Below are 13,885 nucleotides of genomic sequence, written 5' to 3'. Positions count from 1 at the left end.
GCATAGTGAGACCCCCATCTCTTAAAAAAACAAGCTAGTGATCTAATTTTTAGGTGAAAAGCTATTTGTCCTGACACCATTTATTAATTAAGCCCTCATTACCATGGATGTATAATGTTTCCTCGGTGGTACCCAGAGTCATCTTTATCACCATTGGGCTTTAATAAATTTAACATTTGCTAAATTTTTGCTCATGTAAAGGTTTGAATCCTTAGTGAGGTAAATAATCCCTTGAAGAATTAAAAAGGAAAATGTAAGATGTTTGAAATTCCTAAGGCTTCTTGCTCTTACTGGAAGAAGAGGGTATATGAGATTCAGCTATTGGTTCTGAATAATCAGTGGTGTTGACAGATGGGTTTCATGTGGTGTTTGTCTTGGCTTAAGGTTCAAGGTACAGCCTTGAGCTCAGAGGCCAGAATTCAAATCCTGATTTAAACCAGGTATTTTCTTCCTTTTATTTTGAAGACGGGCTCTCACTCTGTCACCCAAGCTGGAGTACAGTGACATGAATACAGCCCACTGCAGCCTCGACCTCCTTAAATCAAATTTTCTAGACAGTATTTGTACAGGGTATTTTCATGCTCTCTAATAAAGTAGGTGGTAGCATTGACTCATGAGTGATGTCGTGATGAGGTCCTTCATTTGTCTGAACTGTAGGGATTTGAAGTGACAGAAAGATGGCTGTTTCAGTTGATCTCTTTTCCAGCCACTATTGCTGCATAACACATCACCCCAAAACTCAATGGCTGAAAATAAAGCCGATCATTTTATTCTTATGATTCCTGTGGGTCAGGAGTTTGGAAGAACTACTCAACTGGCTAGTTCTAGCTCCAGGCCTCTCATGGAGTTGTAGTCAGATTGTGGCTGGAGTACAGCAAGGTGGCTGGGGACTGGCCAGGCATCCTCTTCTCCATGTGGCTGTGTGGGCTAGTTTGGGCTTCTTACACACAGTATAGCAGCTCAGGGCGCTCAGTCTGCTTATATGGCTGCTGACAGCTTCAAGGCAAGAAGTCCAGTTGGTAGGCAGAAATGGCCTTGCCTTTTGTGAGCTAATCTCAGAAGTTGTGCAACATCACTCTGTCACATTCTGTTGGTTACAGAGTGAGTCACAAGCCTTCTCAAATTCCAGGAGAAGGAATTAGCCTCCGTTTCTTTTTTTTTTTTTTTTTTTTTTTTTTTTTTTGAGACGGAGTCTAGCTCTGTTGCCCAGGCTGGAGTGCAATGGCCGGATCTCAGCTCACTGCAAGCCCCGCCTCCCGGGTTCACGCCATTCTCCTGCCTCAGCCTCCCGAGTAGCTGGGACTACAGGCGCCCGCCACCTCGCCCGGCTAATTTTTTTTTTTTTTTTTGTATTTTAGTAGAGACAGGGTTTCACCGTGTTAGCCAGGATGGTCTCGATCTCCTGAACTCGTGATCCGCCCGTCTCGGCCTCCCAAAGTGCTGGGATTACAGGCTTGAGCCACCGCGCCCGGCCTAGCCTCCGTTTCTTAATGGAGGAGTAGCAAGGTTCTAAAAAGGTCGAAGAGAAATATTGTTGCAATCATATTTGGCAAGTACAGTCTGCCACAGTCTGAATTTATAAATGCGTCTTGAGATCCAAACACCAAACAAGTGCCTGTGTGGTGTAATAAATATTACACTATACAGAAAGTGCAAAAGGAGCCTAGATGAGAAAGCTGGGGATTAAAGAAAACTCTGGAAAGCCTTTTGAAAAGGAGAGGATTGGCACTGGGCATGTGGGACAGAATGAGAGGGGGCGTTCAAGGAGCGAGAGGTGGCACGAGCACAGAGGAGCAGTAAGTGCTTCCTGTGGGAGGCAAGGAAAGCACCTTGCATACCCATAGCAGGATAAGAACAGTAAGCGAGAAGGATCAGTTGGAAAGTGCCTCAAAAGCTCTTGATATTAAATTGTTGCAGGAGAAAATAGTCCTTGGATTTTGCTTTACTAGCATCGTGAGACCAACTTTTAAAACAATGTTAAATGAAATGTTTTAACTGAATTTTCCTGAGGTGTGATTATAGTTTATCAAAATCTGAATGTGAATTACTTTTGTTTCATTCAGTGTCCTGTGCCTGCATGTCGAGGCAGGTCATTTACTGCTCTCCGCAGCTCTCCTCTCACAGTTACAATGGACTGGCAGTCAATCAAGTAAGCAATCTGTTACATAAAAGGCAGGCTTTAGATGTCACACTGTTGAGTAAATCCTTAATTTTGCTGTATTATATTGTACGTTTTATCTAAACAATGACAAAGTGTATAATAGTGTATAGTAGACGGTTTATTTGATGAAGAGTTTGTATGTTAAAATAATTCTTTTTTTTTTTTTTTTTTTTTTTTTTGAGACGGAGTCTCGCTCTGCCGCCTAGGCTGCAGTGCAGTGGCACGATCTTGGCTCACTGCAAGCTCCACCTCCTGGGTTCACACCGTTCTCCTGCCTCAGCCTCCCGAGTAGCTGGGACTACAGGCGCCCGCCACCACACCTGGCTAAGTTTTTTGTATTTTTAGTAGAGATTTAGTTTAGAGGTTTCACCGTGTTAGCCAGGATGGTCTTGATCTCCTGACCTTGTGCTCCGTCCGCCTTAGCCTCCCAAAGTGCTGGGATTACAGGCATGAGCCACCACTCCTGGCTGAAATAATTGTCTTTATTTGAAATTTATTGTCTGTCAGATTCTGGAAAGGATTAATTATGCAAATATTATGTCCTACTGAGAAATAGTTGATTTTATATCTCAATTATATGATTAATTGAACTGGATATAGGCCATAAGCAAAGTTGTATGATTCATTCCATAATAAGCTGTGATAGAAATAATATTGTTTTGAAGTTTTCAGATAAAGACTTCCTTTGAAATGGCATGTTTCATTTTATGTTCTCAATGTTGCAATGGGGCATTTTACTATAGGTTTTTTTTAATAGCTTTTTTTATTTTTGCAAGTCAGAGTTTTCTTTGTGTATGTATTTTTCATCCCGTAATTGATTCCGTTTTTTTTAGCTGTAGACCTATAGCTCATCCCTAAATATAAAATAACGAATGGTTTTGAAGTCAGTGCTCTCTAGGAAACCTGGCTGAAATGAGATGGTCCTAAAAACTAAGAACCTAGGGAAAAGATAAGATGGTCTGCTACTAACTGCTTCACCCCCTTCTTCCCTGAAAAATTAAGACCAACATGTGTAATAATTGTACTATAGTGAGATCTTTACAAACACCCCGTTTTATAAGAGGAAATGTTTAAGACTCTTGAGTATGATCGTGTAGCCTATGAGTATAGTAAAGCCTGATTTCCAACCCAGTCTGTGGGACTTTTACCACTTAAGAGGGACAAAGGGTTAGTCTGGAGGTAGTGAGTTATTTCCATTGATTATTCAGAGTCACTTACAGATCAAACTCCTTGTTCTACTCTTTCCTTCCTTCTCACTACTGCACGTGACTTATCTTTAAAAAGTGGGTCTTGGGGGGGTGAATTGATGGTGAAGTGGTGAGTGAACTTGGAGCAGGGTTTGAAGTCGTGCAGGTTAGGTGGATGCCAGCACCTGGCCCATGACCTGAAAAACATTGAGAGGTAATCTAGATGTATGATGAATGTATTCCAAAGTTATTATTTTAATGTTCAATGATTGTACTTACATTAATTATTAAGTAAAAAATGCTTTAATGTAATAACATGTACATGTTTTTAAAAATTCAATCAGTGTGGAAAGGCACAGTCCCCACAACTTGCTATTACATTATACATAACTTTAGATACCATTCTTGCATGTCTTTCATCCTTCGCTTTACTGCATTCATTCTATGTGAGCTGAGGACTTTAGAAACATACTTGTTCTTTTATCTTCCACTTTTAGACTTTCTCAGTTTCGACATTACTTTAAATTGTCAAGGTTTACCTTTTGTCTTCTAATTGTCTTCCAGACTTTATTTATAGGTCATGTCTAACAACAACAATAAACAGGCATTTGCATTTTTATGTTAATAAAAATGCCCAATATGGCATTCCCACAGATAAATAATATGAGCTTCTGACTTCTCCCACTATCTTTTCTACTCCTACTTGCGTCCTCAGTAGTCGAAGCCGGTGCTGAATCTGGCTGTACAGTTAACCCTTTAGCAGGAAACCTAGCACATGCAGAAGCGTCTGTGGATCTGACCATCTTCACGCTCCACTTGGCAGGTGTCTCTTCCATTTTAGGGGCCAATAACTTTATTACCACAAAACATAAAACCTCCAGCTTTGTCCCAGTATTGAACACCCCTTTTCGTCTGATGAGTCCTCATTACGGCGGTCCTTCTACTCCTTTCCCTTGCCATTTTATTAACATAAAAATGTAAATATAGCTCAACAAAGAACCAAGTGAAGTGATCAAATGCCAAGCAAAGGAGATGTAATTTATGTCACTGCGTTTTGTAGTTTTGTTTTGTTGGTTTTTACCCCTTAAATGAAAATAACCCAAGCATCAAATTATCTTTTCTTATACTCTGCTAGTTATTTGGAATTATCCCTCATTTTAGTGTGCATCATATTTGGACTGTAACTTTGCTGTTTAGTACTTTATTTTTCCTTAAGTTTCTGAGTGCTGGTTTTACTTCTTAGAGTATGCCTGTGCCATTTCACCATAATTTTCCATTCTCTCTTAAATATACTATGGAATACATGGAATCCACCTTTTATTCTTAAAAAACAAAAACAAAAAAACACACCTTCCTTCTGCTTGAGTCTGGATCAGTAGTTCTCCAGACCTGCATTCCTGCTTCATCCTGGGATGTTGCTTCATTGCACATTTTGTTTTTCTAAGGAGTATTCTCAAGTAAATTTTCAGAAAGTATACATGACAGGTAAAAAGTTCTAAGCCCTTGCATGTCTGAAAATGTCTTTATTTGGATCTTAGTCTGGCTAAGAGTTTGCCAGCTATCGAAGTCTGTTTGGTTTTAATTTTCTCTGCTGTTTATGAGAAGTCTGGTGCTGGTCTGATTCTCATTCCTTTGAAGACTGGACTTTTCCTCCTCTTTGTAACCATTTTATCTGTCATGCTCTGAAACAGTGAAAGTGTATCTAGTTGTCTCTATGCTGCTTGATTGGCAAGGTCTTTTGTCTTCAACTCTAGAATATCTGACTGTTTTTTCAGCTTCCTATCAGAGGCAGTCCTTGGATTATTCATCTGTTTTAAATTGTTCCTCATTCTTTCATTTTCTTTGTGCTGTTTTCTAGATTTCTTTGGCTTTTTCTTATATCTTCTCTACAAATGTTTGATTTTTATATACATACTTTAAATTTTCTTGATTTCGTACTTGTATTCCCATAGTTCCCTTTTTATAGCGGCTTATTCCTGTTTTATGATAGCAATATTTTCTCAAAACTCTTAGGCAGTTTTTTGTTTTTAATGCTCCTGAATTATTGCCATTTAGTTTTCAAATATCTGATGAGGAATGAGAAAGTATTTGAAGTAGGTAGGATAGGTTTCCTTTGCAATTTTTGAGGTAGTAGTTTTTTCTCACAAGACTTCACCTCTGAATACAAAGATAGGGGTGTGGGCTGTCAGATTTTGCTTTATGAATGTGTTTTTGAATTGGAATTGGGGTTTCTCAAATGGTAGAATGAAGAGTCTTTGTTCTGAAGCTCTGATATTCTCACTGCACACTTTAGCTCCCTTCACAGAGGAGATGGGTTTGTTTCCTTAGAACAGTGCTCTGGTTTTTGCCAGATGATAAAGTACTCATTCTTCCCCTACCCACTGTCCACTCACCTTCTCCAAAATTCTCAACAACTATTGTCTTTCAATTGATAACCCTGTTTTCTTCCAGCCATCCACTCGTGCTCTCCATTCCTGCCACATCCAACTTGGAAGCTCCTCTGGGGCTCTGCTAAGAACATTGGGTCCCACTTTTCTTGTACACTTGTAGCTTTTGCCTATATGTATTCCGGACTTCATTTTGTTTTATCCGTCAATACTTTACCATTTGCTGTTTTCAAAAATTTCATTAATATCTCATTTTCTGATGATACCTCTACATACCCCCAAATTTTTAGTGACTCATTTTGATGGACATTTTAGAGGGAGGCTAGGCAAATACATACACTCATTCTGCTATCTTGAATTGGAAACTGCTGAAGTAATTTTAGATACACCATTAAACTGTTAATAAACAAATCTGCCTTTATCTTGCTCAGCATCATGTGAACTCTGAATAGTTAATGTCTTGCAGAAACCATCCAAAGTAAGTATTCTAACTGAAAACTATTTAAACTTTTTAGAATTCAGGAGTTGATGTCTGATGATCAGAGAGAAGCAGGTCGGATTCCACGAACAATAGAATGTGAGCTTGTTCACGATCTTGTGGATAGCTGTGTCCCGGGAGACACAGTGACTGTTACTGGAATTGTCAAAGTCTCAAATGCAGAAGAAGGTATGGTACAACTCTTTTCATTATTTGTCTCTCAATAATGATTTGTCAACATTCGTCTTTTCTAAGATGCTCCTGAATCTCAAATAATTTGAGGAATTTCTTTTGCTTACATAAGATGAAACATTCCCTTTAAAAAAAAACATTTATTTGTAGCTCACTATGACTTTGTTTTATATTCTAGTTGAGTCATTGTAGGGAAAATGAAAATACCAACTATTGTATTTAAAACTTTTAATTTACAGGTTCTCGAAATAAGAATGACAAGTGTATGTTCCTTTTGTACATTGAAGCAAATTCTATTAGTAACAGCAAAGGACAGAAAACAAAGAGTTCTGAGGATGGGTGTAAGCATGGAATGTTGATGGAGTTCTCACTTAAAGACCTTTATGCCATCCAAGAGATTCAAGCTGAAGAAAACCTGTTTAAACTCATTGTCAAGTATGTACGCTGTCATTTGAAATTTTACTACATACTTGCATGTTGGGGGTTCTCTTGGCTACAGGTAACAAAAAACTAGTCAAAATGGTTGGCAAACTAAAGTCTGTGTACCAAATCCAGTGCACCATCCACTTGAGTGTGGCCTATGAACTAAGAATGGTTTTTATATTTTTTAATGGTTGAAAAAATTTAAAAGAATATTTCACAACACATGAACTTATATGAAATTCAGATTTCATCCAAATGTGGTGGCTCATGCCTGTAATCCCAGCACTTTGGGAGGCCGAGGTGGGTGGATCACTTGAGGCCCGGAGTTTGAGACCAGCCTGGCCAACATGGTGAAACCCTGTCTTTACTAAAAATACAAAAATTGGCCGGACGTGGTGGCAGGCAGGCGCCTGTAATCCCAGCTACTTGAGAGGCTGAAGCAGGAGAATCACTTAAACCTGGGAGATGGAGATTGCAGTGAGCCAAGATCACACCATTGCACTTCAGCCTGGGCAACAAGAGTGAAACTCTGTCTTTAAAAAAAAAGGAAAATCAGATTTCAGTGTCCATAAATAAAGTTTTATTGGAACACAGCCACACTCATTGATTTACATAGTGTGCTGCTTTTGTGCGGCAGTGGCAGAGTTGAATAGTTGTGACAGAGAACATATACATGTCTCACGTATTTTTGCATTGTCCTTTTATAGAAAAAATTTGCTGATCTCTAGTTTAAACAATACGGAGTGTTTACTATCTTACACAAGAAGTTTGTTGCTCAACAGAAGAGTGAGGTGACAGTGAATTCCAAAGCCACTTCAATTAGTTCTGTGTAGGGTGTTGTTCATAGAGATTCAAATAGAAGTAATATATATTCAATAAATATTTGATAATTTTATTTCCATGCTATTGCCATGCCGTGGAGAAGAAGCAAAGTATAGGCATTTTTTGCTTTAGTGGTTAAGAGCTTTTCTTTGGAGACAAACCTAAGTTAGACTCCTGCTTTGGGCATTTACTTCCAGTGTGATCTGGGACACATTACTTAATTTCCCCTTTATTTGTATCACCTTAAAATGGAAATAGTAAGACTTACCTCAGAAGGTTGTTCTAAAGATTAAGTGGGATTTTATAATGTACTTAATTACTGCAACATACTGTTACTTTTGATAATTTTTTGACAATTGTGGGGTAATTTTGAAGAAATCGGAGAAAATGAGAGAGACTGAATAATAGATATATCTAAGAGAGGTGAAGAACTGAGAATGTTTTGAAATACATTGTATTATAAAAAGTGATCTTAGCCAGGCACGGTGGCTCACGCCTGTATTCCCAGCACTTTGGTAGGCTGAGGCGGGTGAATCACCTGAGGTCAGGAGTTTGAGACCAACCAGACCAATATGGTGAAACCCTGTCTCTACTGAAAATGGAAAAATTAGCTGGGCATGATGGCAGGCACCTGTAATCCTAGCTTTTTGGGAGGCCGAGACAGGAGAATCTCTTGAACCTGAGAGGTGGAGGTTGCAGTGATCTGAGATTGTGCCACTGCACTCCAGCCTAGTGACAGAGCAAGACTCTGTCTCATAAAACAAAATAAAATTTAAAAATAGTGATTTTGTCATGCTTTGCTGTTTAGTAGGCTCAGGTCTGTAAGAGGAGTTGATGCTTTTTCTTTCTGGCTTTAATATGTTAATTAGCCGACTGAGTAAAGAATAGTGCTCCACAGGGGCTTTTTGTCCCTAAATCCTACTTCCCTCTGAATAAATAGCCATCCAGACCCACCCTGGAAGAGAGGCTGCTCTAATCTAGGGTTGCTGGGGTAGTCTGGGAGTGAGTCCTTTGAGCAGGTGGCCAAGGAAGCAACCTGGTTGAAAATCCAAATATCTTTGGTTCCTCTTAATGGTTATGAATTAAATTAAAACTGAACGTTTTTAGTGGTCCCTCTTCTCCCATATTTATAGAAAAGTATGGAAAACTTTAGTTTTCTTCCCACAGTTTGCTTCCCCCCCCCCCCAATGTTTGTGATTTCAGCATCAAAACTAGAATTTTTCATGGTCCTCCATTATCAGTCTAGTAGAGATTGGCAAACTAGGCAGGCTGCCTGTTTTTGTAAGTCAAGTTTTATTAAAATACAGCCCCACCCTGCTTACTTACCTTACTGTTCATAGTTGCTTGCAGGTTTACAAGTTGAGTAGTTGTGACTGAGACAGTATAGCCTGCGAAGCTGAAAATACTTACTTCCTGGCCCTTTAAGAAAAAGTTTGTCAGCCGGGCGCGGTGGCTCACGCCTATAATCCCAGCACTTTGGGAGGCTGAGACGGGTGGATCACGAGGTCAGGAGATCGAGACCATCCTGGCTAACACGGTGAAACCCCGTCTCTACTAAAAAAATACAAAAAACTAGCCGGGCGTGGTGGCGGCGCCTGTAGTCCCAGCTACTCGGGAGGCTGAGGCAGGAGAATGGCGGGAACCCGGGAGGCAGAGCTTGCAGTGAGCTGAGATCCGGCCACCGCACTCCAGCCTGGGCGGCAGAGCAAGACTCCGTCTCAAAAAAAAAAAAAAAAAGAAAAAGTTTGTCAACCCAGCCTAGGTGACAGTGGAAGTTTATGTTTTAGTTTAGATTCCTTCAGAAGCAATGATTTGGGTCAACATAGTTTACTTGGGAGGTGATTCTGGAGTTACTGGTAGGGAAATGGGGAAGTGATTGCAGCTAGTGTAGGTGCCTTAACGAACAGGTGACCCACTAGCATCTGGGACATAATCCTCCTGGGCCAGTGGAACACTCCACTGTGGAAAGCCAGCCTCAATATTTTTCCATTGAAGGGCCTACATTTGGGACTGCCCCCAGGAGTATTAAACACCTCAGCACTTCTGGCCTGTCCATCCTGCCTGCTGATGATGCTTGTGTGGCCATAGAAAGGTCTTTGGCAGACAGGTGCAGGTGCCAGTAGGAAGTCGGAACATACTGAACAGTGAGTGCCAAGGGGATGTGAGCACGCTACCACTTCCTTCTGTGTTTACATATATTAAAAGGGAATAAAGACTCACATTTTACTCCTGGTTTTTTCTCCCACCCTATTTTTGTTTGTTCCTTGTTTATAAATTGACAAATATAAATGTACTGCTTTATACTCTTTTTCTTTTTTAAATTTTTTTTTTAGAGACAGGGTCTTGCTGTGTTGCCTAGGCTGGATTGCAGTGGCACAATCATAGCTCACTGTAGCTTCAAACTCCTGGCCTCAAGTTATTCTCTCACCTCAGCCTCACAAGTAGCTGGGACTAAAGGTGTGTGCCACCACGCCTGGCTAATTTTTAATTTTTTTTTTTAGATATTGGGGTCTCACTTTGTTGCACAGGCTAGTTTTGCACTTTTGGGCTGAAGCAGTCCTCCTACCTTGGCCTCCCAGAGTGCATGCTGGGATTACAGGCATGAACCTGTAAACCAAAAATAAAATTCTAAGGCCCCCCCCACCCATTTCAACAGACTTCCTCCTCAGCCAGGGCTTTCAAGATATAACCTGAAAGACTGATTCCGACCACGAAGGGAAGTGGGGGTCAGACATGCCTTATACCTCTCTGGCATTAACATCAACACAGATTTTAAGTCTGATAAGAAACATTTTACAGCCTGTTCTCTCTCAAACCTGCTAGCTAAAAGCTTCATCTGCATGATAAAACTTTGGTCTCTACAACCTCTTGCAACCCAAACATTCCTTTCTGTTGATCCCAGGTCTTTAGACAAACTCAACCAATTGTCAACCAGAAAATGTTTAGATTTACCTGTAGCCTGGAGGCCCATGCTTTGAGTTATCCCACCTTTCTGAACTTTCTGGTTCTACAAATCACTGCACCCCGCCTCATTTTCTTATTTAATTTGACCTTTTGACTTGAACTGAAAAAAAGGAAATTTTACCGCATCTTACGCTATTATATACTGAGTTCACTTCCTAGTCTCCTGTCAGTGTCTTGGCTTCACAGTCTCAAGATGTCTATTCACATAAAATACAATATAATCCTGTATCCTAAAATGGAAGACCATGATTGTGATGCATTTTAAGGCCAGTAGTACAAGAAGAGCAACATTGTATTTGGTTACTTTAAGATGCTTTGCAAGTATCCTCTTTTCCTTATCCAGGCAGAGTTTTTTTAAAACATTCTAACCTTTATAGATTAACCAAGAATTTTGAGAAATTTACTGTAAGAATAAAATTTGAGTTGAGGGGATGTAAATTTTTTACATTTGTCTTTGTTGATATTAAGCAAGTTAAACAAATTGTAAAGGAGATCTAATGGATCAATGAAGTATAAATTAGAATTTATAAGTTGTGTTTTGTTTTTCAGCTCGCTTTGCCCTGTCATTTTTGGTCATGAAGTAAGTATTTTACTTCGTCTTTACTCAAAAAGTATACAAAGTTAGCAAAAATAACATATAAAGACTTTCCAGAAAGTAGCAAATTTCTATTGGCCAGTTATTTATATTTTAACATGAATCTTTATTTGTAAACTAATAATAAGGGAGGCAAGCAAACTATAGCTCCTTTATTTTTATTTTTTTATTTTTTGAGACAGGGTTTCGCTTTGTGACCCAGGCTAGAGTGTGATGGCGCAGTCGTAGCTCACTGCAGCCTCGAGCTTTGGGGCTCAGGTCATCCTCCTGACCTCAGCCTCCTTAGTAGCTGGGACTACAGGCGTCCTCCACCATGTGCAGCTACTTTTTTTGTATTTTTTGTAGAGATGGGATTTTGCCATGTTGCCCAGGCTGGTCTCTTAAGTCCTGGCCTCAAGTGATCCACCCAATTTAGCCTCCAAAGTGCTGGGATTATAGGTGTCAGCCGTATAGCTCCTTTTAAGAAAAAACTTTTACCAACTAGAGTAAATATAAATGGACTTTTATTTTATTTATTTATTTATTTTGAGACGGAGTCTTGCTCTGTCGCCCAGGCTGGAGTGCAGTGGTGCGATCTCGGCTCACTGCAACCTCCATTTCCCAAGTTCAAACAGTTCTCCCACCTCAGCCTGCCAAGTAGCTGGGACTACAGGCACGTGCCACCACACCCAGCTACTTTTGGTAAGAAATGGGCTTTTAAAGTGACTAGACACTGCCAGTATTAAAGCAGAAAAAAAAATATTTCTCGTTTTTGTGGAATGGATTTATGCCTTGCAAGGTAGGGCTTAGTAATTTCTAAGATACCTCTCTGATTTTGTATGCTTTCAAGTTTTTACTTTTTAATCATTTACATGATAGAAGTTTGTTTTTAGACTTCCTTTTCTTAGAAAAAAATTAACATTCAATCAGGCAATTAAAGCAATCCCCAAACAAATCAATGTTATAGAAGTAGGGGAGTACCTTCTTTACTAGTCATCTTTATGTTTTCCTTACTTTTGTTTTTTGTTCTTTTTTTCGCACTTGAGCTTGTTAAAGCAGGTTTGGCATTAGCACTCTTTGGAGGAAGCCAGAAATTTGCAGATGACAAAAACAGAATTCCAATTCGAGGAGACCCACACATCCTTGTTGTTGGAGATCCAGGCCTAGGAAAAAGTCAGATGCTACAGGTAGAAAATCAGTCATTTAGTGTTTGTTCTTTTGCTTGTAAAATGCATTAGTAATTCACAAGTGAATTTTCTCAAAGCGTGTACTGTGTGTGTTCCAGAGGACATGGTTAGGTGGCATAAGTGAATTGGAGTTTGTGTGAGTAATATGTAACTTATATCTGACCATATTTTTGAATTGAGCCAGTCTCCTGTTACATAGGCTGTACAAACATCCTGGTCTGTTGAGACATCAACTATTAGGAAATATTAACCATTTCTCTAACCATTGTTTTGCTAGTCTTTGTCGTTGTTATGTGACCTCACCTATGAACAGAATAGTTCAAGGGAGTTAAAACAGGGTCACCTATTCTCCCTCGTACAAGCACATAAACACTGTATTGGGCTTTAAGAACAGTCTGCTAAGCAACTTTTGTTTTTTTTTTTTTTTGGAGACAGAGTCATACTCTGTTGCCCAGGCTGGAGTGCAGTGGTGTGATCTGGGCTCACTGCAACCTCCGCCTCCCACTTTCAAGCAATCCCTGTGCCACAGCCTCCTGAGTAGCTGGGATTATAGGTGTGCACCACCACGCCCAGCTAATTTTTGTATTTTCAGAAGAGACGGAGTTTTGCTCTGTTGGCCAGGCTGGTCTTGAACTCCCGGCCTCAAGTGATCCACCCACCTCAACCTCCCAAAGTGCTGGGATTATAGGTATGAGCCACCACGCCCAGCCCAAAGCAAGGCAAATGACTGTGACCAGTCATTTGTAGATCCCCAAGAAGATTCTGCCTCTGCCAGTCAGAGCCTAGTGGTTTTCCTTTCTTGGGTTTTATGATGGCTCTAGAAGGTGCTGCTTATTGGTATGCTTGTAGTTTCCTTAAAGTGATGCCCAGTAAGCCAGCCGTAATGTGCTTTCTACTTTTATTTTTTTGAGACAAGGGCTCCCTCTTTTGCCCAGACTGAAGTGCAGTGGTGTAGTTTTGCTTACTGCAGCCTCCACCTTGGGCTTAGGCAATCCTTCCAACTCAGACTCTCAAGTAGCTGGGACTACAGGCATGCACCACCATGCCTGGCTAATGCTTTTTTTGTAGAGATGGGGTTTTGCCATGTTGCCCAGGCTGGTCTCAAACTCCTGGGCTCAAGCAGATCCGCCTGCCTCAGCCTTCCAAAGTGCTGGGATTACAGGTGTGAGCCACTGCTCTCAGCCAGTGTACTTTCTAAAAATGCCTGGGACCCCTTTCTTCACTCGATGTGGAAAATTGACCAGGGCTTCTCTGGCCCTTTTGTAAGTTGTAGTAGTGTGGCTCCTAAATCTTTGTCCAAGGATTGGGACCTGGCTGTATATCTTAATTACCTTTGGAGCTCTTTGAAAATACCATAGCCCACTGCAAGCCAATTGAGTTCAGAATTTCCATGTTAGAGTCCTAGTGTCTATATGTGTACAACAGTCCACAGATGATTCTAATATGCAGCCAGGCTTGCGAACTGCTTTGATCTTGTCATTACACTATAAACCCACTGTCCTTCATATCT

The 13,885-nt window shown here is 40.3% G+C and overlaps 1 protein-coding gene across 8 annotated transcripts in view; it reads left to right on the top strand.

Moving 5' to 3' along the window:
- MCM8 (minichromosome maintenance 8 homologous recombination repair factor) overlaps nt 1-13,885 on the top strand; it is a 43,769-nt gene that overhangs the window by 10,231 nt on the left and 19,653 nt on the right. For 4 of the 8 annotated variants that reach the window (XR_012419165.1, XM_074004812.1, XM_005568390.5 and 1 more), the window contains 5 exons: nt 2,064-2,149; nt 6,251-6,402; nt 6,645-6,840; nt 11,164-11,194; nt 12,235-12,375. Coding sequence is in view for 7 of the 8 variants with exons in the window: in XM_005568390.5 (XP_005568447.3) it covers nt 2,064-2,149; nt 6,251-6,402; nt 6,645-6,840; nt 11,164-11,194; nt 12,235-12,375 (606 nt within the window). In the remaining variant the exon portion in view is untranslated. The remainder of the gene's footprint in view (nt 1-2,063; nt 2,150-6,250; nt 6,403-6,644; nt 6,841-11,163; nt 11,195-12,234; nt 12,376-13,885) is intronic. The other 4 variants (XM_074004813.1, XM_015457813.4, XM_074004811.1 and 1 more) reach the window with 2 other exon arrangements.

Source organism: Macaca fascicularis, chromosome 10 (genome assembly GCF_037993035.2).
Source record: "Macaca fascicularis isolate 582-1 chromosome 10, T2T-MFA8v1.1".
In the NCBI taxonomy this organism is placed as follows: Eukaryota; Metazoa; Chordata; class Mammalia; order Primates; family Cercopithecidae; genus Macaca; species Macaca fascicularis.
This window is presented reverse-complemented; position numbering and strand designations above follow the sequence as displayed.